Consider the following 26,119-nt stretch of genomic DNA (forward strand, 5'->3'; position numbering starts at 1 on the left):
CCACCTACATCAGTTGTGCTCCAGATCACAGGTTTCTCAAAGGACTAACACGTCTCTGAGGCCTTTGGTACACTGAGATTGTATTAGAGGTATAGGCACAGAAGAAGTACACATGGAGTACGCCACTTTAGAGAATTTCAGGTGAAGAAGATCCTCCCAGGTACCTTTTATGTCTAGGTGCCTATGGGCAGATCAGATTGTAATCTGAAACAGAGGTGAGTTTCTGGGCATCTGAGATTCAGCATGAACAGGATTGTAATGGGCAGATTTCTACAGTCTAGAGAAAGTTTATAAGACACAGAAAGGTTCCCACTCTTATCATCACTTTTTTTATCTCTGGTTGTTTATTGAAACAGGCGTTTCTAAATTTTTCTGCACAAATGTCCTCCACTCATTCAAATCAACAGAGGTTTCAGCTCCACTTTTAGCAACAGGGGTCCAAGGCTCCAAAGCTCAGCTCAAGGCAAGATGATAAGAACATTTAAAAAATAAGGTTTAAAAAACAAGCTACTGGGTATCTATTTTGTTACATATTTTAAGAGTTTTCACTGTCGTAAATTAAACATAAATGCAACAGTGTCAAAATGCCAAGGATAAAAAAAAGACACAAAAGGAAAAAATAGCAATGGAAAAATGTAAGTTCACTCCCTCGGAGTAGACCAGGACAGAGCCAAAGATGATGACGTTACCACGTTTCTTTTCCTGGAATGAGGAATGAGGAAAAAATTGTCAGGGTTAGTAGCAATGGGCTTGGGTTAGAAACATGGCAAATTACCATGACCTGGTGCAAGGAGAGATCATTATTACCTGGGAAGGTAATGGAGCGACTCATTCTGGATGTCATATCCAAGCACATTCAGGAGCAGGAAGTTACTGGAAGTGGTCAACATGGATTTACCAAGGGTAAATCATGCTTGACCAACCTCATAGCCTTCTATGATGTTATAACTGGTTGACTGGATGAAGGCAGAGCAGCAGATGTCATCTACGTTGACTTCAGCAAGGCTTTTGACACTGCCGCTCATAACATCTTCCTTAGGAAACTGAGGAAATGTGGACTAGACGAGGGGACAGTGAGGTGGATTAAGAGCTGGCTGTGTGACAGGACTCAGAGAGTTGTGATTAATGGAGCAGGGTCGAGTTGGAGGCCTATAACCAGTGGTGTCCCCCAGGGGTCGATACTTGAACCCCTTGAACATTGTTTAATGTATTCATCAACGACCTGGACGAGAGGACAGAGTGTATGCTCAGCAAGTTCGCTGATGATACCAAACTGGGAGGGGTGGCTGACACCCCAGAGGGCTGTGCTGCCATCCAGTGTGACATAGACGGGCTGGAGAGCTGGGCAGAGAAGAACCTCATGAGGTTCAACAAGTACAAGTGTAGGGTCCTGCACCTGGGGAGGAAGAATGTCAGGCACCAGTATAGGTTAGGGATGGACCTGCTGGAAAGCAGCTCTGAAGAAAAGGATCTGGGGGTCTTGGTAGACAGTAAATTATCCATGAGCCAGCAATGTGCCCTTGTCACCAAGAAGGCCAACGGAATTCTGGGCCACATAGGGAAGAGTGTGGCCAGCAGGTCAAGGGAGGTCATTCTCCCCTTCTACTCTGCACTGGTGAGGCCACAACTGGAATACTGTGTCCAGTTCTGGGCTCCCCAGTTCAAGAGAGACAGGGAACTACTGGAGCGGGTCCAGCGTAGGGCAACAAAGAGGATCGAGGGATTGGAGCATCTCCCTTATGAGGAAAGGCTGAGAGAGCTGGGACTCTTTAGCCTGGAGAAGAGAAGGTTGAGGGGGGACCTTATTAATGTTTACAAGTGTCTAAAGGGTGGGTTTAAGGAGGATGGTGCCAGACTCTTTTCAGTGGTTCCCAGTAACAGGACGAGGGGTCACAGGCACAAGCTGGAACATAGGAAGTTCCGATCAAATATAAGAAAAAACTTTTTTACGGTGAGTGTGACAGAGCGCTGGAACAGGCTGCCCAGGGTGGTTGTGGAGTCCCCTTCTCTGGAGACTTTCAAGATCGGCCTGGATGCAGTCCTGAGTAATGTGCTCTGGGCAATCCTGCTTTAGCAGGGGAGTTGGACTAAGTAATCTCTAGAGGTCCCTTCCAACTCTGAAAATTCCGTGATTCCATGATTATGGTTCTGGTTAATGAGGCTGAAGCTGGTCAATGGGAGTGTGGACAGAGTGACACTGCATTGCCACTGCCCTGGGCTGAGAGCAGCTAAGTCTGCACTCACTGCCTTGCTGAGTAAGCCTCCATGAGCTCCTAGAAGTAAAACATCTAAAGCAAACCTATCAATCACAATAGCTCAGGCAAAATAAGCATCTCCAGAAGGCCACTACTGGACAATACACTTCTGTGGACACCCTGCACTGCTTTTGTAACATCCTCTAACATCAACAGAAGCCTTCAAACTGAGAGGTTTATTTCAAGCCGTTGATTTACATAATTCCTATGAGTTTTCTGTAGTGTCCTTTAATCACAGTTTTATATAACTATGCTTATAAGTTTGGGTTGGAGGGGGTTTTTTTGTGTTTGTTGGGATTTTTTAAGGCAAGTTCTTTGCATTTATAATTTACATTTGAGATTGGTGAGAAAATGAGAGAAAAAGTCCTTCTTGAGGGATGGAGGTAGGGCATGAAGCACTGATGAGAGACTGTGCAGCCAAGAGAACCGACATGAAATGAGAAAACGGGTGTTGTAAATGTGTTGCGTAGAGGTCAGGAAGAGATGTGGGTTGTAAGCGCTTCAGCAAGAGACAGAATACCCTCACTGAGCAGACTGGCAAAAGCATGGAAGACAGAAAGAAAATGGTTAAAATTTGGCAGGAGATATTCCACTTAGTTAGAAGTGGAGAGCTTCCTTAGACCAGGATTCCTTCCTTCTGCACCTGCAGTTTACTGAAGCAGTCTGTTCTCCACTATTTTGCATGGAAAAGATGAAATAATGCTTTGTTTGTTTAGAACTATCTAAAAATTACTCCACGTAGCCTTGATGATTGGCAAATGTGGGAAGTGTGAACTGTGCGAGTGCAACCTAAAAAGATGCAGACTTTAAACGGGGAAATGTAAAGTGTTTAGAAAACAGAAACTGGTGATGAAAGATGTACCTACGGAAAATGGCCTTCAACTTGGACTAGCTTTAACAATGAAGCACATTAACAGTTATAAAAAAAAAAATAAATCAAAATATTTAACCACTGTTTTACAGCCTTAACTATAAACCTATTAGAGTGTTTTCATAATTTAATTTAAAATGTTGCAGTTGGTGAAGGTCATGCCATAAAAGAACATATAATTTCTGACAATCATTAGAAAAGCATTTACACAATTCCAGAGATTAATAGCATCCATCTGTTATGCTTAGTCCTGTGAAACTTTTAAATGCATGCATTTGAATAGAACCCTTTTTATATATATTTTTTTTTTCAAATTCACTTTCTAGTTCTACAGACCCTGGATGCTACATCCTTAACTACTGTAAATAAGCTTAATTCCTGTGACTGTCAGGCTGCGGCCCCTGGGTTTATGAGACATGGGAAGTCTGTAACCATCAACAGATTAGTATAATTGCCACAGTGAAAAATAACTGATGTCAGTCTTAGAATGTCGTATCATTAAATGCACCTTTTTTTCTGTTCCATTTATGATGTGATACCTTTGCTTACGTTAGAAAATAATAAGACCAAAAATATGCTGTTCTAGAAAGACAACCATATAAATATTTGAATGGAAAAATAAAAGGGCCGTTCAAAGTAAACACGTCTGTCTAAGAAACTTGTTATTTGACCCATAGGATCTTAGGTATACAACTTGTACCCCAAGAAACTGGAATTCACTATATTTATTTAAGGATGTATGGGTTTCTATCTTGAGAATAAAGTGGTGGCATTATTGTTCTCAGTTAATTAAACCTGAAAACTGAAAAAAGGCCAGCAGTGAAGAGAGATATTATCCACAAACACTGAAAGCAGAAATACTTATGTCTAAAAGACAAAATATTTCCACTGTGAAGAAAGTAGTAAATTAACTTCTAGATAAAAATGATACTTTAAGATGATTCACATATGAACCAAAGAACATCATTAGATTTTTTCATGAAGTGTCTTAAAATATTTAAATGCTCACTTCTCAGAAGTTCACATTAGAGCACAAGACTAGGAACTCAGAACTAGGTTACAATCCCATCACTGACACTGCCTGACTGGGAAATTGTGGTCAAATGAGTTAATAATTTCTGAGTTTCATTTCCATAATGTGCAAAATTAGTTGTAAAAGTGTGCAGTGGTATTAAGTACTATAGATCACAGTTTTTAGATTTCATACATTTTAGGAAGGCGTGGACTGCTACTGTCAGGCAGTCTCATTTTTTACTTAAGACGGGTCATAGCACGTCTTCTAGTTACAGATGAGGACAACCCACGGCCACTGTTTCAGCCACATGTGGAAAGACAAATACGGGGAGTCATCTCAACGTCAACCATCTAACATTTGTGTCCCATCTAAGTGATGGGAAGAGATGGACATCTCAGGGCAATTCATGCCTTCCTAAAACAGGCCGTGCAACAGGCAGGAGGACCATGCCTCTAGAGATGCCCGTCTCTTCCGACCTAAGGAAACGCAGAGGATGAGTTTAGACTGCACAGGTACAACCTGAGGTTGCTAAAGTTAGGCGAGGGGCACCACCCCTCCAAGCAACTCTTTGACACGTGCAGCTGGGCGGGTTGTTTGTGGGGGTTTTTTAATGGAAATTACTTTCTTTTTTTTTTCCTCCCTCCTTTTTCTTTCTTTTCGGTGCCTGGGTCGCTTGTCACCGTCGCACCGCGGTGGCCCCGCTCTGTAATCCCCCCAGGGAAGCCCCGTCTCCCCTACACCGAGCCGCCGCGCTGTCCCGCAACCCCGGGACTGGCCCCGGGGGGCGGCGGCGGGGCCCGGCCGGGCAAGTGACGCCGCGGATCCCCGCTGCCGCCGCCGCCGCCGCCGGCGGGCGCAGCGCATCGCGGCGCGGCCAATGAGCGGGGCCGGGGCGGGCTCGGGAGCGGCGCCGCCGGTACTTAGGCCCGCCGGAGGGGCCGGGCAGCCCACAAGCGGAGCGGGGCGGCGGCGGAGGAGCCGGGCGCACAGCGGGGAGGACGGAGCTCACCTCCTCTGCAGCGCCCATGGGGACAGGACGACTTTAAAGGAGTTTTGAGAGGGGGGGGTGTTTCTGGCGCTGGGCGACCACGGGTACGGAGGGGGGCGAGAGGGGGGGTGGGAGGTGGGGGATGCTGATCGCCTGCTCTTTGCCTGTTCTATGCGGGGTCCCGGCCGCGCTCCGGGCATCGGGGTGGGGGGTGGGGGCCGGCAGGGGTACCAGCTCCCAGGCCGTGTGCTGCTCCAGCCGCCTTCCCGCATGCAGCGCTGCCCGGCTCGGCAGCGGAGGGAAGGACTCGGGACCCTCCGGGCCGGCCCCTCTCCGCGCCCCGGGAGCCCTCTCCCCTTGCAGAGCAGGGAGCGGAGGCTCCCGGGCTAACTCCGTGCCCCCGCGCCGTGCTGGCGGGCGGCGGGGAGCCGCCTTCTCCCGCGGCGGTGGGAGTCGGGCGCTCCGGGACCGTGGGGCTCGGGCAGCTCCGCACGGTGCGGCCCGGCGAGCGCCGGGGAGACGGGCTCTGCCCTGCCCCGCACCCCGAGGGCAGGGGGAAGGATCCGCACCGGGAGTTTCTTCCTTGCACGGAGCGGAGGGAAGGAGTGGGGGAGGGATGGGGGCTTAGAGCGGAATCGCTGAAGTCTTTTGTATGTGCCTTGATTTATTTATTTTTTCCTTTCTTTCCCTCCCTCCGTTTGCACTCTGCTTCCCTTCTCTTGTTCTCTCTGTCCCTGCCCACCCCACCCTTCCTTCAGATCCGGCGATTCCTGCCCTCGCCTCGCCCTGTCATTGATGGGAAATCAACTGGATCGCATCACCCACCTGAATTACAGCGAGCTGCCGACCGGGGACCCCTCGGGGATCGAGAAAGACGAGCTGCGCGTCGGGGTGGCTTACTTCTTTTCGGATGAGGAGGAGGACCTGGACGAGCGAGGCCAGCCAGACAAGTACAGCGTGAAGGGCTCCGGCAGCCCTGGCCAGGAGACGCCCACCCACCACCTCCACCACCAGCTGGTGCTGAACGAGACCCAGTTCTCCGCTTTCCGCGGCCAGGAATGCATCTTCTCCAAGGTCAGCAGCGGCCCCCAGGCTGGGGACCTCAGCGTCTACTCGGTGTCAGCCCTGCCTGCCCTCTGCAAGCCGGGGGACCTGCTGGAGCTGCTCTACCTGGGGCCGTCGGAGCACCCGCCGCCGCACTGGGCAGTGTACGTGGGCAGCGGGCAGATCATCCACCTGCACCAGGGGCAGATCCGGCAGGACAGCTTGTACGAGGCGGCCGCGGGCAACGTGGGCCGGGTGGTGAATAGCTGGTACCGCTTTCGCCCGCTGGTGGCTGAGCTGGTGGTGCAAAACGCCTGCGGGCACCTGGGCTTAAAAAGCGACGAGATCTGCTGGACTAACTCCGAGAGCTTCGCCGCCTGGTGCCGCTTCGGGAAAAGGGAGTTCAAAGCCGGGGGGGAGCTGCAGGCTGCTGCCGGCACCCAGCACCAGCAGCAGTACTATCTCAAGATCCACTTGGCGGAGAACAAGGTGCACACGGTGAGGTTCCACAGCCTGGAGGATCTAATACGCGAGAAGCGCAGGATCGATGCCAGTGGCAAACTGAGGGTGATCAAAGACCTGGCTATAGTGGATGGGAAAGAATAGGGAGAAGCAGGGGTACGTGGCTATCTTCCTTCTGCCCTGCCACAGAGACAGGAGGCTGCACCCTCTTTTCATGGGACGCAACTGGAAGCAGGATCCATGGCAACATTCTGAAAAAACCAGCATTCTTTACACCCATAGCCAGTATTTTGTTTGGCTTTTAATAGCATTAATGCTGAAAGAGCGAGAGAGAGGAAGAAAAGAGGGGGGAGGTGCAGGAAGGCTGTTCTCAGAGTATGTGGACAAAGTCTCTCCTGTAGATCGATGTTGACCATTCTAGCAACACGCCAATAAAATTTCAAATTGAAATATTTTTTTTAATTTTTATTTCATGGCTTTAATCCATGATAAGTTTTGAACATCTGGGGCCATGGATGTGGATCTAGCTAAATGAGTTTCTAGCTAATATTTGCCTTGCAGCCAACCAAAAGCATCAATCATACTTTGCTGGCTGGGAGGGGAAGGGAGGGCTGAGGGGGAGTGGAGGGGGTAAATGCCTGTTTGTTTTGTTTCTCAACACTGTTGCTTCAGCCTGTAGCTGCAACCCAAATTTTGTTCCAGCAAGATACAAAACCCAATTTTGTTCCAACTCCGGCAAGATATTAACAGGGGAAAATGCTTTCACATTTGTGGTTGAAATCTATCATATTTAAAATATTTGTTGTCTTTGCTTTTTTGTTTGCAGCTCCCTGCTAAATATCATCATAATGCATAAGCTCTTTCCACCTCTTCCCTCCCCCCAGCCTCCCTGCCTTTTTTTTTTTTCCTTTGGGAAAAAAGTTCGTGAGCAGCAGTTTTCCTCAAACTAAATTCATTGGTTAAAGGAGGTGGTGTATTTTGGAGAACAGTATACTCGGTGTTGCTCCTCAGAGATCCAGCCTCTAGGATCTCATGCTTGAGCTGTGGATTTGTACCGCTGTAGTGATTCTCACTGCACCACTGCTTCAATACCTCTTCATGCACAGGTCAACAGAATCCTGCAAGAAACAAATGGGTGTGAATTCTGCATGTTGCCTCTTTGAAACAGCAATTTATTGCATATCTACAATTCCACTTAAAGACAATAGATGTAATGTGGTCAAGTTCATCTTGTATTTCAAATTCCAAGCAACCAAAAATCCTGTTCAGTCTAAGTTTAGAAATCCACAGCTGCATTTAAAAGATGCCTTTTAATGTGATGTGAGCAATGCCTTGTCTGTATTTCAGATCCTATTCGCTCATTGCTTAATTATAAGTTTTGAAGTGAAAGATCAGAGTTTTAAATATATATTTTAAAAATCTAAACAAATTAAGTATACTGGGGCATTTCTAGACCTGTCTATTTTATTTCTTTTAATCATTATTCTGAGCTGCATACGATTTGTAATAAGCAATTTGTCTCTGCATGTTTCAGTACTGGAAAGAAAATGCGTTTGTTTTTGTCCCCTCTTCCCACATCAATGTCAGATGGCAGAACAGAAGTAATACCCCTCCTCTGTGTATATATATATATAAAATACACTCCACCCCCTATCAATGTACTGTATCCTGGCTCCTTTTTGTATTAAACAATGTCATAAGCAACCTTGTTGCAACAGTAATTTCATTTCTATGAAGTGTTTGCCTCCTGTAGCTGAAGCTGTGAGGGTGGAGTGTACTTCATTCTAATAAAAATGTCAGCATAAATATCTTTATTAAAAAAAAAAAAAAAACAAACACCCCCACACCCCATCCGTCCCCCCCCTCCCCCCGACTGCACCCCTTCAGTGAAAGCCATCTAACTGGCTTTGTGTTTGCTGATATACTTGGCAAAGTTATCTAGTAATGGGCAGTGTTACTTTTATCCCCTTCGCTAAAGGACCTTCGTTAGTACAATATAGGGTAAACCTTTGAAAAATGTGAACTATCATTACTGTCAAACTCCTACTGAATTAGCCTTGAATCACAACATACCTTTTAATAAATTTGTAATATTTTAGCTCTATATTGGCAACTGTCTGATCATGACAGTTTTTTTCCATAACATGAACAGTCTTCTACATAGTATTTGGGTATCTTAATAAGTATACTGCATTAGATCTCCCAAACTGGCTGTTAGAGCTATATCACTTGGTGGGAGCACTGTGGGATTGCGGAAAGGCACTTAGCTTTACACCCAACGCACTTACAAAAAAAATTAAATGGTAGGAGAAGGAATAGTGGGCAAAAAGTAATTTTTTTTAATTTCCCCTTGTAAAAACATACATTAGAGAACAGAGACAGGCAGGGGCAGGGAGAATTACATGAAGAGGGAATAAATAGCAGAGTGTTTATGAAGATAGGAAAAATGAAGTGGAGTCACATTGTTATTTTTGATTTCTGGAATGCCTTTTCTTCAAATTGCTTTTAGATGAATAATATAGGATTAGAAAGAGGATTCTTGCAAGAAGAACATTGCACGTCTTCGCTAGTGAGAATTTAAAACATACTGGCTTTAGACTTTTCACTGTGCTTTCCAAATACTCCATCACTCTATCTAAACAGCCATTTTAACTCGGGGTTTTTGTTGGTAATGATTTACTAACCTCGTTCACAAACACGACAGTTTCCTTTGTTTTACTTAGCTGGATGTAGAATGGTATTTTGTAGTATTATAAAGGAAGTGACAGGAACTAGTCTATGCTTATTTATTTAAGCTCTGTCAGAAGTCTTTGGCATTGCTCCAAGTTTGTACCAAGTTTGTACCTCTACCAAGGGAGAGGTAACAACAAAATTAAGGCCTGAGTCCTTTGCATAGGGTGTGGAGAAAATGTATTGGAAATATTCGCAGGTGGTATTAACCTAGGATATAGTATTGTCATGACTATGTTTAAGTAGCAGGCTGTTACTAACAACAAAGATACCCATACAGATCCTTTGGGTTTGGTTTTTTGCCTTTTGCTAGATTTCAGCCCAGAGCTCCTGACAGCAATCCGGTCCTGATTCATAGTCCATTGAAGTTAATGGAAAGTCTCTCACTGACTTCAGTGAGCCTTGGATCAGGTTTTATTGTTTAGGAGGTGGTTAAAATTTGTGGACCTTGAGAAGAAGTGAGATTTAAGATGGCATTTCAGAGACCAGAAGGGCCACCTTTCTGAGATGGGCGACAGTGGAAACAGGCAATACTGTGAAAGTAAGGGAAGAAAACAGACTAGTTCTGAAACAAGCAGTCTTAATCTGAGATGGGAGAAGGGAAACCGACCGAGTGAAAAGTGGATGTAAGAAGTTGTTCAGTGCCTTGAAACAAGAAATGGAAGGGCGAGGAGCAGTCAGCTGCAAGAAAGGCAATGATGTGAATGACTGACAGGTAAAAAATGTAATTGATTATACTCATCTTTCAGGATCAGTGACCTGCCTGAGTTAACATTTCCATTTCCAGCAGTAAAGATATTGACAAATTATATTATATCTGCGGAATCTGTTTACTTTCTTCAGTCTAGCTACCTAGGGTAAATATTTATATCTCATTCATTGCTCTTGAAGTGCTGACATGTAATATGACTGCAATGTTAAGATGCTTTGCACATCCTTCTTTTGTGTCACGTTTCAAGCTTTCTGTTAGCTATTTGGGTAGCAGTTTTATAGAATCTCTATTGCTTGGATATGATTTTCTTTGTCTTTCCAAAATGCAATCTTTTGAATTGCTTTGAGGCTAACATTTTATTAAAAATTCAATTCATGTCCTCTTGAAACATAGACAACCTTTGTGAAATGTTTTACTGTCATGACCCAAATGTTTGCTGGCTATTGGCTGTGCATGTAGGTAGAGGGCTGTAAGGATGGGTAGCAAAATAGGTTTTGTCATTGTCAAATTTTGTCTCCATCTCCATCATATGTTTCCAGGTTACTTTGGTTTTGTTTGTTAGAATTTTTTTCCCCTCTCATTATGGTTGTATAAAATGGAAAAAAAAACAAAAACAAAAAAACCAAAACCAAAAAGACAACCCCTCCCAGCGTATTTTTTAAGGGCAATATGCTATTGATCCGTATGCCGTATGTGAACTTCGGATTAAAAGCAAGGTGTAACAAGGTACGGCCTTCAGGGTGTGACAAGAAATGGCTTTCAGTCTGTGCTAGAGCGTGCACAGCCTTAATTATCCTGCCTCATTTCATTTTAGTGTCTTTCATATTCAGGTAAGTGATGTGCAAAAATCTGTCAGAGTTTATAGACCTGTTTATGCGATGTGTTGAACATCTGTAACTCCAGCCAATGTTGCCTGGAGTTGAGAGAACACTGGATCTCACCAGAGACACGCAGCATCTTGTGGGATCAGGTACCTCAGCCCGCCTAGTTCCCAACCCTCTGTCTGCAGCTACAGAGGAGGTAGTGGGCTGAGAGAGATACTGCTAGTTTTAGGATTTGGTTATTTTCTATGAAAGATATCTACTAGAGCAGCTAACAGTGTTCTGCCCATAATTATATTTGGCTGTGATTAAAAAGTTGTATATGTTGCTGCTTAGGCTGTGCAAACTGTGTTTTCTGCTTTATAACCCAGGAGAAAGATGAAAATCCCAGTCCCAAAGTACTAATCCAGAAATATGTAAGGAAGTATGATTGGGCTACCACGCTGACGGCAGTTTCACTACAGAATTAGGGTCTAAAGGATAATAATATATGACTAGAGTGTGATCAAGTGCCGCTGATAGTTCATGAGTGTCAGTGTTTCCGTGGCAAGTCTGGAATTTATTTGCTTAGTTTATTATTATGAAATATTTAACTTCTCTGTACTTTGAGTTCAGATTTGACATGTAAAACTGCCCTAGGCTCATGGATCCTCTGACACAATGTTAGTTTAATCTGTCAGATTTTTTTACAGCTTTATTGTAAAGAAAATTAATGAATACTGGGATCAGATACTTTACTGAACTGCTTATAAATCAAAAAGAGGATAGTGTAGATGTTAGGTTGGAAAAAGGCAATGAACTAAGAGTCTTCTGTTACTTGGTGTATCAGTGGGTTTACTCCAGATTATATAGATGTAATCTATAGAGATGTAAACTACCAGTGCTGTATTTTTTTTAAAGTGGTGGTGGTACTCTGCATTATCTCTTTTGCAAAATAGTATTGTCTAGTCTAAATAATACAAATCCCCTGTTAAGTTCTATTTTTTTGTATATTGAAATGCCACCATGCCATTGAAATTAGAAGTTACTTTAAGCATATTTACCTTCGAGAAATAAACTAGTATTTTTCTGATAGGATTTATAATTGAGCAGCTAGTAATATGCATTTTCATTTCTTAATTTTAAATATTTTGCATCAAATACAAACATATTCAGGTGGATGTGTCTAGAGGAATCATAAACCTTCCATTAGCAGAGGCCATTCAGATTGAGATCATGCTTTTATGTTGGTGACACTTGTTTGCTTTTTTTTTTTCATATTTTTATTTTGGGGCTTCGGGGCATTTCTGATTCTGCAGATGATTCATGTACGTAAAACTGCCTCTTCAAGTGTCTGTAGGATCAGGATCTTTAACATAAAAGATCTACCCCCTTCATTTGGCATTTATTTTGGGCTAAAACCAAGGAGTAGGGCTCTCCAGGATCAAGATCTCAGCATCAACCTTCTGAAGAATTCAATGGAAGGCTCATGTGTGTGACGCCTACCAGAAGGGCCTTAATCACATATTTTTGTTTGTACATACAATCATCTATGCAAATTGGCATTTTCCTAGATAAAGTGGGTTAATGCTTTTCAAACATCCCTTTGATTTTCTGTTGTGTGGCCGTTTGGGTACATGTGTTGGGTACAAATAGAAGATTGGAGTTTATTTTAGGGGCTTGAGCTTCTGCAGTGCTGTAGAGCCAATATTTCCAGCTATTTTGGCAGGAACTCAGGTGGAATTTGGAACTAATGTGGGTACAATAAAAAGGGTGGGAGAGTTCACAGCTAAACTTCAGGCTGTTCAAGGAAGATGTTCAGAGATAAGATTGAAATTCAATTCTTTCTTTCTCTTCTCCAAGGTGCATGAGGGTGAGTAACCATGCACCCTTCATACATAAAACCATTCACACTTTGGAGAACCACGCTACTGCCTAGGCAAAATAGGGTGAGTAAAATACGCAGTGTCTCATCAGTCTCAAGTAGCAAATAATTTTTCACAGTTTAAACACTATTTTGATACAGGGTGGCATTGCCAATCCCTTTTGAAAAGTCGTATTTTTAAGCTCATAAAGTAAGCAGCATAATGCTAATAAATGGGACACCTCAATAATCTTTATTGGTAATTCCTATACAGTAGAGGTAAGAGCTTGTTCCTAGTTTGTGTAAATAAAAGAGTAACTCTGACTCAAGAAAATTATCATGGGGCCAAATTTGCAAATAAATGAAACAATCAAACTCCAGATTTAGTTCTGATGTGACACTATGGCTGCTGCAGGTAAATAAATGGCAAAGATCTAACAGTGTGAGTAAATGCAAAGTGCTGCATTGTGACATTTCTTCACAGCCGAGTACTTTATGCCACAGAAGGAATATTCCTCGTATGTTATTCAACATGAGTAAACATATCACAATCTGGTCTTAAAACAGATCTTTTTTCCATATGTTCCTATTGTTTCCATATGCCCTTTCAGTCAGCTGAAAGCAATATGAGAACTGAGTCTGAAAAATATACTAGTTGTTTGTAAATATTTAAGCAGAAATTTATATGTATATTGATATATAACTAATAGATATAATTGTATATAATATACATATGCACATCGTGTGTGTATATATTATGCATATACACACACACAAGAAGTCTTGATTATTTTGTTAGCATTGGTATTAAATGGCAGTCATTTCGGTATGTATATTATCTGTGCAACAGATGGATACCCAAGACTTCACTGACAGGATTTTAACACTATTCAAATATTTGTTCTTTAGGGTATGCCATGGTCTTCTGACATCAAGAGAAGTGAGTTAAATATGTGGGGTTTGACATATTGCTACTTACTGGAGGAAAAATATCAAGGAGCACTACACTTTGCAATAATGAAGTACCCTTTTAGAATGAACTATGCTGCTACTGACTTGTGTATGTATAAATAAAAGAATGCTCCAGTGAAGTATCCATCCATCTTTCTCTTTGGCATATTTTAATGGATAGTGCCACAAAGGTTGTTTTTTTTTTTTTTCATAATTTGAATGTTTTTCCCCTCACTGTAATATTTTGAAAGCATAACACTGAAATTAGCTCTGTTCTGTTGTTCAGACAGACTCACCTATTGTTGTATAGTTGTTCCTAAGTAAAGAGGTGGCTGGCATTGATATTTCTTGACTTTTCTCATCTTATCTTTCTTTGAACTGATATGTTTATTTCAAAAGCTAAATTGTGGGACTTTGAACAGCACTTACTATTGACTTGACGTTTTCCCCATTGAACTCATTGGTGAACTTTCACTAAAGTTATCTGGGACACATTCAGGCTAACACTGGCAGCTTTTAGAAATTTTACCTCATGGATACAGGGTAAAAATCATCTCTGTCAAGACCTGAGAGTGCTGCGCGTGGACTGGATTGCTGAGTCCTTCGCAGATGAAATTTAATTTCAAGAACTAGAATAGCCCAGTTATTCCACGTCCTCACCCATGAAGTTTTTGTCTCACCTGATATAAGATTATGGAACTTTTTACCTGTCCAAAAGTCTTCCTCCTCATCAAACCACCTGTGGGTGATATAAGGGGCCTTTTTCCCTGAACAAGTCCATCACTTGAAATCACTGTTACAGGGACTGTCAGAACTGAATCCTTGCCCAGAGAATATTGTCATTTCCAGAGGTTGTGGAAGAAGAGTAACTCACTCGCCTATCTTGCTAAAGTCCTTTAATGAAAGAATTTTTATTTAAATAAATAAATAAGTATATTGCTACTGAAAGCAGATCCAGTATAACAAATCATGGACCGCCATAACATTGCTGGTAATTAAAACATCTGACTGAGCATCAGCAACAGATACTCTTAAGAAACTTAGATTGCGTGTTAAGCTACAACTTCATTGTACAGAGGTATCTTAGATGAATGCAAAGACCTGTTAATGTTTATCATAGAACTATATGATACAAATGCTTATTTGCTAATATGACACAGCCCTACTTCATCTTTAAATTCAAACCTCGTTACATGGTATGTCTGCCTACCTGACAGACTCTCTGGATTAGTATTTCCAGCCTGTGCTGACTTTATACCATTGATTCTTCTGTTAGGTGTAATCAAAGGTCATTAATATTGAAAAGTTCACTTTAATTGACCCATCGACTCATTTTAATTATGGCAATATAAAAGAGTGTCAAGTGCTAGACCCCTACACAAAGGGTCAGTTAATATGCAGATTCAGCCTGGCAGGAATGTTGCCTGGGTCCCATTAGCTCTAGCTGAGGACTGTTAAGAGTTTCCTACTTCTTTATCTCTCTTTTGATTTGAAAGGATAAGGGAAAAAAGATTGGCAGAAGAAAAAAGGTTCTACAAAAAAAGGTCATCCTCAGCAGAAATCTTGGGCTGTTCTTTTATATTTATGCTTTGTATACAGATAAACTCAGAAACATGCAGATAAAACTTTCACTGTGTTAGGAGCAACAATTATAGAAATGATACCCTTTAAATTTTGGAATGCTAGAAGCTTGCATACGTATGCTGAATAAAGAGGATAATCTTTTGCTTTTCCATTTCACAGCATGCTAGCAACTCTTCTTAATCCATAGGAACACAAAGTTGAGTTCACTGTCTGCTGATAATGTACCCCAACAGCAATAGAAATGTCAAATGTTTGCATACTGCAAGTGATATCAGTGCTGAAAACCTATCTTTAATTTCATTCTCCTGAAATCCTTAATCTCATACATACCTTTGAGCTTTTAATGACTTTCCTAAGAATAAAGTCCAAGATAACATGAATGGAAATAAAGCAGGAACATAAAATGTCAGAGGAAGAATTTGTTTCATGTTCAGCTATGGACTGTAATATATTTCTTATTTTCTTGAAACAGGAATAAGATTTGTATCGATATTTAGGGAGCAGTTCAGTTTGCAAGACCCATAGACCTTTTTTTCAAAATTCAAGTATGTTTTACTGAAACAAACAATGCTAAGGAAAAGGAAAATGTACCATTTTCAGTTTAATAGAGTTGTCACATTGTCAGGAAAACTCAAGTCTTATTCTTTAGTTGTTCCTAATCTTATATGAACTAGTTACAGACTAAATAGCTCAAAACCAGGAAACACTTAATTTTGTATTAGTTTTGTTCACAAGGTCAGAGTTTTACAAATACGACTAGTCATTTGTGGTACCTCGTCTGCCTTCTCAGTACTTTACTGAAGATCTCCAAACTGGTTACTTTTTCCAGACAATGTCAAACTTCTGCCGCCTGAAAATGAAGTCCCCAAGCAGACTCCAGTCAGAAACCCATCGTTGAAGACAGCTTAAGTAGAGGTTGGAAAATATTACTCACATATTTTAAAAAGCTTTCATAGCTGTAACGTAAATCTTACAAAACATAGAATTCAATATCATATTCTACTAAACATTAAATAGTTTAGGATTTTTAAACATACAAGTTAGCACTAGTGTGTTACATGCACAAAAGGTAGCTGCTAAGCAGTTTATCTTAAAAATGAACCCACTATATCTTGAAGGAGAGATGTAGAGGTTGAAAAGGTATTCCTTAAATCTGATTTATGAGCTAATCTACCCTCTCTTGGTGAGGTTTCCATTATCATTCAAATAAATGTGTCTATGTACATGAATGCTTGTGGGATCTCTGTTATTACTTTTGTTTGTGTTTGTATGTGACAATGGCTCTGTGTGATCACAGCTAACTGCTACAAGGATACTGGCATCTCTACTATTCGTACATTGAGTATGATCATTAACTGTTAGCCAGGACAAAGGCAGTAGAAAAATCAATGCAACTTTGGTCAGAGGAAAAATAAACCAGAGTGACAGTAGTGGGAATGATCCTTCTGCAAATGTTTCATCCAGTGTATGAGTGGGGTGAATGCATAACTGAATGATCAAATGCAACAGGGAATGGAGATTTTAAAAATAAATTCTGGGGCTTACCAGACATACGAAATAGTATATTCATGATGGCACAGTGGAGCACATAATGGTCCTCCTACTAGGGCCTGTAGTATCACATGAGCCTGACAAACAGTCACCAATGAAATGGTGTTTAGAAATGTCCTTGCAATTCCCACGATGTCAGTGTCATCAGGGAACATAAGTATAAAATCTGCAATAAAGCCAATCAGCTCAGCTTCCTATGTCCTTTGATTAGCTAAGAAGCATCACGTTTACTCTGAGACCTTGGTAAAATGAAACCTTTTGTTACATAAAGATCTGGATCATCTGATTTCAATTATCAATATAGACTTAAGTGTTTTCAGTGCTTAATAGGAATGGGGTGTCCAAGCTACATCCTTCTCTGAAGATGGTTGTGTCTCCATTGGCTATAGGACTTGTCTAGAGTAGCAATGCTCTTAATTTGCATGCTGTAGTTAAGTAGGACAAGAACAGACTGAAAGGCTCTGATTCACCCCCATGTCTAATTTTTTTACCTAAAAGTTGTACGTATAGTCTAAGTTGCTCATCTGAGAAGTAGAAATGAAGCCATACTTTCAGACAACTCATCCTATCTCAACACATATCTAATGAAATCACACACTTCAAATGCTTTTCTCACTCTGTTTATAATCTTACTCTGTTTACACTTATACAACTAAGATTAACCTACTGCTGGAGTAGGTACAAAGGTGAGATTAATTGAGAAAAAATTGTCCTGAAATTACATGCTTTATTCTGCCCCAAGAAGAGCTCCACTGCTTTTTCAAACCTCAGACTAATAAATCTTGGTTTACTGAGTTGGAAAATGCTGTGTGATCCCAAAATGATGACAGTCTTAGAAAGACTGCAGATAATTGATAAATTCTAATATTTAACAAATAGGAAATTACACTGAAATTATGTCATAACAGTAAATAATGTATTAATAAAAAAAAAGCCAAAAAAATAATTTTGAAAAGGTCTCCTGAATCATTTGCCCAATTCTAATCACACACAGAGGAAAACCTGCTGCCCTCTAGTAAGTTTACAGATCTCAGTCAATTATTTAAAGATTTCCCAGGAACTGATTGCCAGAGCATCTGGACATCTTACAATAAATTAAAAACAAATATTAATTACCAACTATCCATTCAGATGGCTCAAAACACTTTAGCTGCCTTTTATTTGTCTCACAAAGGACCAACATACTGACATGTTAGTTAATTGAATGCTTGATTGAACAAGTAAACCTTACACTACACTACAGCCTGCCAAATTTGAATTCTGGTGGCCTGCCAGAGGAATAGATTTCCAGTGTGAGAACCCACCACTGATATCTTAGAAAATGTTAATCTGATGGCTCATTTTAGGAGATATGCAGCTCCTTTTAGCTTTTATGAGGGGAAATAGTGTGAGAGGTGTTCTAATGTAAAACTCATTTCCATACCATTTGGTTTTAAATACTGTTAATGACATCTTCAAGTTTGTTTGAACAAAAATAAATTATCAGCACATGTTTATGAATATATGTTTTATGATAGTTATAGCAGATTCTGTTAAAAAAAGAACAGGTACATTTTGTACTTGCTGAAAATTCTCGGCAAGTTGTTGATTGTTGATGTTAGTCTTACCATAGTCTTAGGTGGCATACCTATGGACAGGCAGAAAAGATATGGGTAACTAATACAGATTACATTTAAAAAGATGTCTTGTGTTAGTGAGAAAAATAAGTATTATTAAATTATGAATCCTTATACAGTGATAGATCCTCTAGGATATCAGCTGGTAACCGTACTAGTAAAGGCTTTATCATTTATTACAGTCAGCCAGAGATGTATTCGCTTGTCTTCATCGAATATTATTTAGTTACTGTTAGTTATGGCCAGTGCAGCAGCAAGACTGCAGACTGCATTTCAGGAGAAAGAAGTGTAAGAAGTGAATGTAACCATTTGTGATTGAGTTAACATGTTTTAAGTTTAACAGCTCAGCTTAGTTTTTATTCAAAACAATGGAATAAAAAGAGTTGAAAGGGATGCAAGAGATTGTAACAGAAAAATCTCAAAATAAATTCAAAGTTGAGGCCCTGATGTTAAGCTAATGTTAGCTGAAGAAAGCTGAAGTTAAGACAGAGCTAAAGGCAGGCAGAAACCCCAAATTTGATACCCTTAATAGTGCTGTAATTTCTCAAGTGCTTAATTGCTGTATTTTGTTCATATGTTCAAGGACTGCTCCATTAACCAGATTCTTGTTTAGGCTTTTGCAATCAGAGGAGGGAGTTTGCTCTTCTGTAGCATATAGATTAGTCCACTTTCTAAGGTCATCTGCAAAGTTTTATTTAACAGAATTTGTGCAATTCCCACAATCTCCTCTGCTTTATTCCTGTGACGTGTGGATTATTGGAACACAATCTGTGGCTCGTGAGGGTATGGTGGCACACAGAGTAGATGTTCTGTGAATCTATTCAGCAGAAAGATTTGCTTTTTTGAGGACTGGACATGGTTGTTCAAGTGATTCCATTCTTATGGTCCAAATCAGTTTACTAGCTGTGGACTTGTCATTGAAAGTGTTGTAAGAAGCCCGTCTTCCAGGGTTTGAAACTGCCAGTTCCTATTAGTGGCAACATTGAATTCATTTCCCCATTTTATGTCTAGTACTTTTGAACTAATTGCCTTCCTGTCCTCAAACTTCAAAGTTAGTAAAGCTGTTGCTTTTCTTCAAAGGCAAGACAATCTTATATGTTTTGATGGTAATGCCATTTCATATTCCATCAATGCAAATCTCTTTGACAAGACTGGTGACCTGCGGGTGAGCGCTCAATTCAGGCAGCAGGTGGTAGACCATTTGTCCTCCTTGTTGTGTTCCTCGATCAGCACATTCCACTCACAGAAGTGGAGATAAAGGCCACAAAGTTTCAAAGACTTAGCCTCACTTTCTAAAATCACAGAAACACTTAGTCACACCTCTTTGGCTTTTCTAAAGCAGAAAAGCTGTTATTTCCCAGGTATCTTGCTTTTGGTTTGACAACTCCTTATAATGCTTGCAGTCCTTCCTTTTCCTACAGTCAGGCAGCTTTGTAATCCAGTGAAATGCAATGAAAACTGTTTTCTGCTACAACTCGATATGTGCAATTATGATCCGAGCCTGAATGGTTACTGAAGTAATTTTGATGTCAACAGTAATTCCTTTCGTCTTTTGTCCATGAGCATTCCCTCTTACCTCACTCATCCAGTAACCCCTGGCCTAATTGTGGAGTGATGGAAGATGTCCTTAATGCAAAATTTGGGTTACTGTGCAGGAAATCACAGAAAATTCACAGGTATTGGAAAAAAAAAAAAAAAAGAATTATTTTCTTGCACTCACTGTTAAAGCATACTCTTGGAATGCAAAAGTCCTGTATTCCTGGACCTATTCCAAGTGCTGTTCAATACACATAAGTAAGCATCAATTGAATAAAATACAGGAACATCATCTGGAGTCATGATCAGAACTACTGCCTGTAGAAGATGGAAAAGTTCAAGCCAAAGTCCATCAAAGTCAATAGACACTCTTACATTCATTTCAAAGGATTTTAAATGAGGGCCAGACTTGCTTCTGAAGCTCTCTCTAGACTCAATTTGTCCGTGGCTATAGTCTGTCTGTAGCTGCCATGGCACAGAATATAAAAGAAACTATTTAAAATGAGGAAGACATTCAAGTGCTAATGTTGCACAATTCTCTAGTATCAAAGGTGAATTTATGTAATAAAAGATTCTAGTTACCTTTCTGCAGGTTCTCTTCTTGACCTTTTGATTTTTCAGTATTGAATTTTAGGTCCTAGCTGACAAATTTTACAATGCAAGACAATGACAGGAAGCACTTGCATATCGTTATTTCAATGCTCATCTATACTTCTTCAAATTTGTTGTGATGGTATAAGCTCTGATTGATCAGACTCCATAAATCACTCTATCAAGTAATGACATTTGCTATCTAGAAAGACAGATGAATTAAGGATATCCAGATTAAAAAATGAGATGAAGAAGTCTTACATGCTCCCTTGGTGAACTTCACACTTGACTGAAAATTATCTAATGAAAATGGCTACCCAAGAAATTCCAATGCCCCTCTGTGGTCCCTGCTTAAGTCATTCCTCATGAAGCATAAAGAGTAGACTAGAGATAAAGAAGGGAATGAAACTGAAATATCATTTACAGTGATAAAATTGGCACCAGGTCTTTATTCTAAGGCTTGACCTTTACTCATTTTTTTTTTTTTAATTACTGCAAGAATTTACAAATATATTTAAATAATCTCATCTTGAAATAAAAAGTGATAATACCTATTCTTGGAAAGATGTAATAGTTAACATTTGTTTTATTAAATTGAACTTGTTATTTATTCATTCACTCATTATGAGTGCATTTTAGAATAAGTTTTGAAAATGCATATGAGAATTCAAATACTTCTGAAATCCTCAACACTTTGATGAAAACACTTTTTCAGTTGTAATGAGTAGATATAATTAGTTTTATTTCCTGCTTGCATTTGAGGATTAGAACATTTTAATAGAGAACCAAAATAAATCTTTTTTCTCCTACTTTCAGCTATCACACTCAACTTCTGCTGATCAAAAAATTCTCTTTTCATATATGATCTTCTGAAAATATGATAATCTCTAGAGCTGAACAAATAAGGGTTTTAGTTCACTGTTGATTCTGGTTATGCTATCAAAAACTAAGCCAGGTAAGTATTCACTTCACATGATCTTCAAATTTATCCCATTTACTCCATCAGACATAAGTGGTAAACAATGACACAGTTAAATGTATTTTGATTTTAGGGCATGTTGGATTTTTTTATACCATGTGACAATAATTTACATTGGGAACGAATGTAAACATCCAAAAAGAATAAACATCTGCTGTAGGACTGCTAGTTCCTGGACTTTTCATAAACAAATAGAAGTACTCCTACCAAAACTTGGTTTGTTGAGTTGCCTATTGCCATCCAGAACAGGCTGCATCTTGTAATTTGTTGTAAATCCTTGTCCACTGGTTCTCTTCAGAGGGCTGCATGGTCTACCTGGTCAGCTACCTCAAGCTCTAAAATGCTGCAGATGTCAGCTCTGCAGCCAGCCTTACAATTCATGATTCAGAATGACCTCCATCAAGACATGGCTCAGTTGTGGAATGCCTAATTAGAGCTGAACTTTTTGCTTCCATACATCTGCATTCCAGTCCCTATCATTAGAAACCATACTATCTCTCTACTGCGGGGAAGAGGAATGCAGAAGGGAGAAAAGTGGGAAGCAGAGTAACGGCAACTTTTATGCTACACCAGCTTCCTGAAGCTTTTGTGGTAGAAGCTGAGGAATAACAATACCAATTCTCATGAAGAGACTGAAATTGCTGACAGAATGAATTGAAACTATATGGAGCTTTCAGGACCAAATAACATCAGTAGAATGACCATCAGACACCGGTTACTACCATCACCTGTTTTCATGTAATGATACCAACACTGATATCTCACCCTTGCCTGTTAGGTTTGTCAAGGTTGCTTATTTTCTCCTCTTTTGTGTGTGTATGATTCCTTATCTTTAAGTCTTGGGAGACTCTTGGAGAGAAAAAAAAACACAAACAAACAAAAAAGGAGTTAGGCTGTAAAAATGTGTAAGCTTGAATTTTGTCTTGACCTCTGGGTAGAGTGTCCCACACTGTTGTAGCATACTGAACTACTGATATCAACAACAAACGAAGAAACAACCCAAAACAAAACAAAACAAACTTGGCATCCATTTTTGTGTTCCCAGAGTCTACTGCTTTTCCTGCTAAATTTCAATAGATCAGAGAGTCATCTAGTGGCCAAACAAAGGAATTTTGAGTAAATTTTCTACTCAGTAGGCCTCGCCTCTCCTCAGCTCTCATGGGCTGCCTCAGACACAGATGGGAATCAGGCAGCAGTGGTTGAAATGGTCATTAGGATAAAATAAGAAAGGAGATAAAATCTATCCTCTGCTGCAGAAATAAAACAGTGTACTCACTCGTGACCATTTTATCATTAATGTCAGCTGAAAATTTGAGCATGACCATATCAGCCACTTTAGACTACCAAGAGTTAGAATCTTAGCTTAACCATAGAGAATATCCATGATATGGTGACACCAATGGCATCTAGTGACTGGATTGTGTGCACCCATAACTGACAGGTAGATACTAGTCACGACAGGGAAATGAAAGCCTCCGGAATTTATCTTTTCAGTTTCCCTCTGTAGGCACACAAAGCAAATCAACAAAAAAGCGTGAGGCATTTCCCTAAGTTATTCGTTTTTGTGCTTTGTCCTACTGTATCCCCTAAACTGGGCTTCCTCTCCCTTTGATCAATGAACTGTTGAGTCTCCAAATTGAGTTTACAATTTCAGACTTTAACAGACAAATTTTATATTATTTACATTTAATTTTGAAAGCATTTTGGTCTTACTAGATCAATCTATGTGTTTTTCTAACTCACTAACCCATCTTTTTATGGTGACGAACACCAGAGACTGTAAGAGAATATAGATATATATCTTCTTCTTCTCTAATTTTTAAAAAGGCATGATATTCTTTCCACAAGATTTGTTATAATTAATTATAACTCTGAACAGTCTGGAGAACTTACAAATGTCGCTCCTCCTTTGTTTTCAATTAAGTTCTTGTCTCAGCATTTTCTGCATCTTATTACCCCGCCCCTATTTCTCATGTAAAATCAATTCTTTTTCTATGATACAGCAAGAAGTTCACAATCTACTTTCGATATATTACTAAAGATTTTCTATCTTTAGTTTTTTCTCCATGCTAAGAAAAGGAAACACATTGTGGTTTTATTATGAGTTTTTCTAGGTCTCATTTTTGTGACTCTTTTCTGAGTCCTTCCACTTTAGTAATGCTTTTCTTGAGACTGCTAGATACCTGAGACAAGGCTCCAAATATTCTTTACTAATTTGCATCATGGTTTTGTATAAAGACATTGTAAAGTTCCCTGTGTACACTATGATATTTTTAATATACATATTAACATTTTCCTTGCTTTTAAAGCAAACTTGCTTGCTTAAAGCAAATTCTTAAATTCTTAAGATAATTACTAAGATTCTTCCCTAGTTTTATTTTTCTCTTAGAGATTATAAAGAACACTGGCAGGCCTTTCACATTATCTGACACAAATTGAGGACCAGTAGGAAAAGGACAGATGAAGGGGTTTGGAGATGTAACTTACACAGTTGCTCTAAGCAAACTGCTTCTCTGTCCTCAGGGTCCAACTGTCAGATCACATTATAAAATATTGTACTCAAGACCTTGGCAAAATACAGATGAAATTTAAAATTAGTTCCAGATAAGGACTTTTTTCTTCCACAGCAGTTTAAAATTTTCAGAGGAAAGCAACAAATGAATTGCAAGTTTTCAATTATTAAAGGTTTAAAGAAGCTGTTAGGCCTTAATCCAAAATGGCTGGAATAATTCAGTGTTACAGGGAAATTAAAATAGTTACAACTCATAAATAAGAGCGTAGCAAACTCGCCACATTAATTTGAAACATTTTCTGCAATCACCTGTGTAACACTAAACCAGGTCTATTGCAGAAACATCTGAAATCTCAATTTTTCACTTGCAAAACACTACATACAGTGTTTTAATATCTGCCATCACTTTCTCCCACGTTTCCCTTCCTCCCAAGAGTGCATCCAAAAGCTTCGCTTGCTGCTTCTTTTGATCTAGCTTGGGCTACAGGTTCACACAAGCTGATGAGCTTCTGTTTTCTTCTTTCAAAGTGCTCATCCAGGGCCTAAGAGACAAAGGTGGGTTGTCCTTCGGTGCTCTGAGGGAACAGGCTGGCTATGAGAAAAACATAGCATGTGTTTTGAGCTCTCGTTCATGAGGTTTGCTAAGAAAGATGGAGCAAAGGTGCTACTTCACTATTCCTCTAACAGTGACAAATGGTACTGACTGGCTCCATGGGGCATTCAGGATGTTGCCAAAGCATAAAAAGCACAACCTTGGCAAGTGCTGCTTGTGGGACCTTACAAAAAAACCCCAACAGTGCTGGTAAGGGAGTTACACAGAGTTGGTGTTTTGTTCTTTCCTATTTTCCTGTAATCTTGTCTTTGCTCTTCCCCTGAGGATCCATATGGTCACCTCTCCAGACACCCATGCAGGATACCTTCAGCAACCCCACCACCAGGAATGGATGGACACACAGCTGTAATTAAATACAGTTTCTTTGTCAGACAGTGCTAGAGCCAAGTAAAGAAGATAAGACCCCGCTGCTTGCTTGGTTCAGCGTGGGTGGTGAGAAGTGGCTATGACCCATCGTGCCCAATTAGAAGTATATAACCACTTTTTCATTACACTAATGGACCACTAGAAAGCCATAGGCTCTACATGGTAGATTTCTGGAGTTGTTAGGCTTCAAACACATGGGACAAATCTTCCAAATATTCCACATTGTACAATCCCAGTGCCAGCAAAAGCCCGGAATAAATAACACATTATGATCTTTATGGACCACACTGACAAAACTTGTCATTTAATGTAATCCTCCCTGTCTCTCCCCTAGATTCAATTTGTGAGTTCGGCAGGGAATATCATTACTGAACAATGAGTGTTTCTCAGAAAAAAGCCAACATAGTGAGCTTGGAGGATAAGCAGCCTTTTCAGTTTTCTCTCACTAAAGCACCCTTGTAAATTTACTTGAACTCTGATGAGAAAAAGACAGCTGCATTCAAGAGGAGTAAGGCAGTGTGAGTCACAAGGAGCATTTATTCCCTGAAAGCAAGACAGAAAGCAGTTGTTCTACTCTATCATCAGTAGGGGTCCAAAACATTGTTGGTGCTGGCAAGGACCTAACTGCCTGCTAAAAAACTTCAGGGGAGGATAATCTAGTCTTGCCTTAGACGTGAAAACATTAACATTTCAGAAGCAGCATCGCTGTGTGATTTCAGTCTAAAAATGATTTCAAGGAGAGCGCTAGTGTCAGACAGCTGGTATGGATAGACAAGTGGCTTACAAGTGTTTCTAAAGTCTGCTCTTTGTTATTCTTTTTCCTCTTCTTCTGGATTCTTAGGGAAATATATTCTTTGTGTCCATTTATAGCATCTAATGTGTAATTATCCCTAAACTGAGTGGCAATTGAGTCAGGCTGCCTTAAGCACATACAAAAATTATTAAATAAATAAATAAAATCCTAGTTTTCTAAGGAGCAAATTGACAGCAAAAGAATGATGTGAAAATTAGTCATTAGGGAAATAAATAGATGTGGGGCTACATTTTTTAAAAATTTGTTGTGATCAGCAGTATCCACA

The 26,119-nt window shown here is 40.3% G+C and overlaps 1 protein-coding gene across 4 annotated transcripts; it reads left to right on the plus strand.

The window, feature by feature from the left end:
• The first annotated feature begins 5,093 nt into the window (after positions 1-5,093).
• On the plus strand, positions 5,094-16,464 carry LRATD1 (LRAT domain containing 1). Of its 4 annotated transcripts, XR_010070465.1 has the most exons (4): positions 5,094-5,233; positions 5,888-6,671; positions 12,741-12,826; positions 13,651-13,789. XR_010070465.1 is itself a non-coding variant. In XM_063330491.1 (3 exons), the coding sequence occupies exons 2-3, from the start codon at positions 5,925-5,927 to the stop codon at positions 13,813-13,815; spliced, it is 912 nt and encodes a 303-aa protein (XP_063186561.1). In that variant the 5' UTR covers positions 5,094-5,233; positions 5,888-5,924; the 3' UTR covers positions 13,816-16,464. The 4 variants fall into 4 exon arrangements, 3 of the variants coding, with proteins under 3 accessions (XP_063186561.1, XP_063186563.1, XP_063186562.1); XM_063330491.1 differs by lacking the exon at positions 12,741-12,826 and having other exon boundaries at positions 13,651-16,464; XM_063330493.1 differs by lacking the exon at positions 13,651-13,789 and having other exon boundaries at positions 12,741-13,644.
• The last annotated feature ends 9,655 nt before the right edge of the window (positions 16,465-26,119 follow it).

Source organism: Chroicocephalus ridibundus, chromosome 3 (genome assembly GCF_963924245.1).
Source record: "Chroicocephalus ridibundus chromosome 3, bChrRid1.1, whole genome shotgun sequence".
NCBI classification, from domain to species: Eukaryota; Metazoa; Chordata; class Aves; order Charadriiformes; family Laridae; genus Chroicocephalus; species Chroicocephalus ridibundus.

Bases quoted from the DNA above. Each gene is read 5' to 3' on its own strand.
- LRATD1 (XM_063330491.1), top strand. From the start codon at position 5,925: ATGGGAAATCAACTGGATCGCATCACCCACCTGAATTACAGCGAGCTG. The intron at 6,672-13,650 runs GTGAGGTTCCAC...TTTGTTCTTTAG, and splicing joins CGGAGAACAAGGTGCACACG to GGTATGCCATGGTCTTCTGA.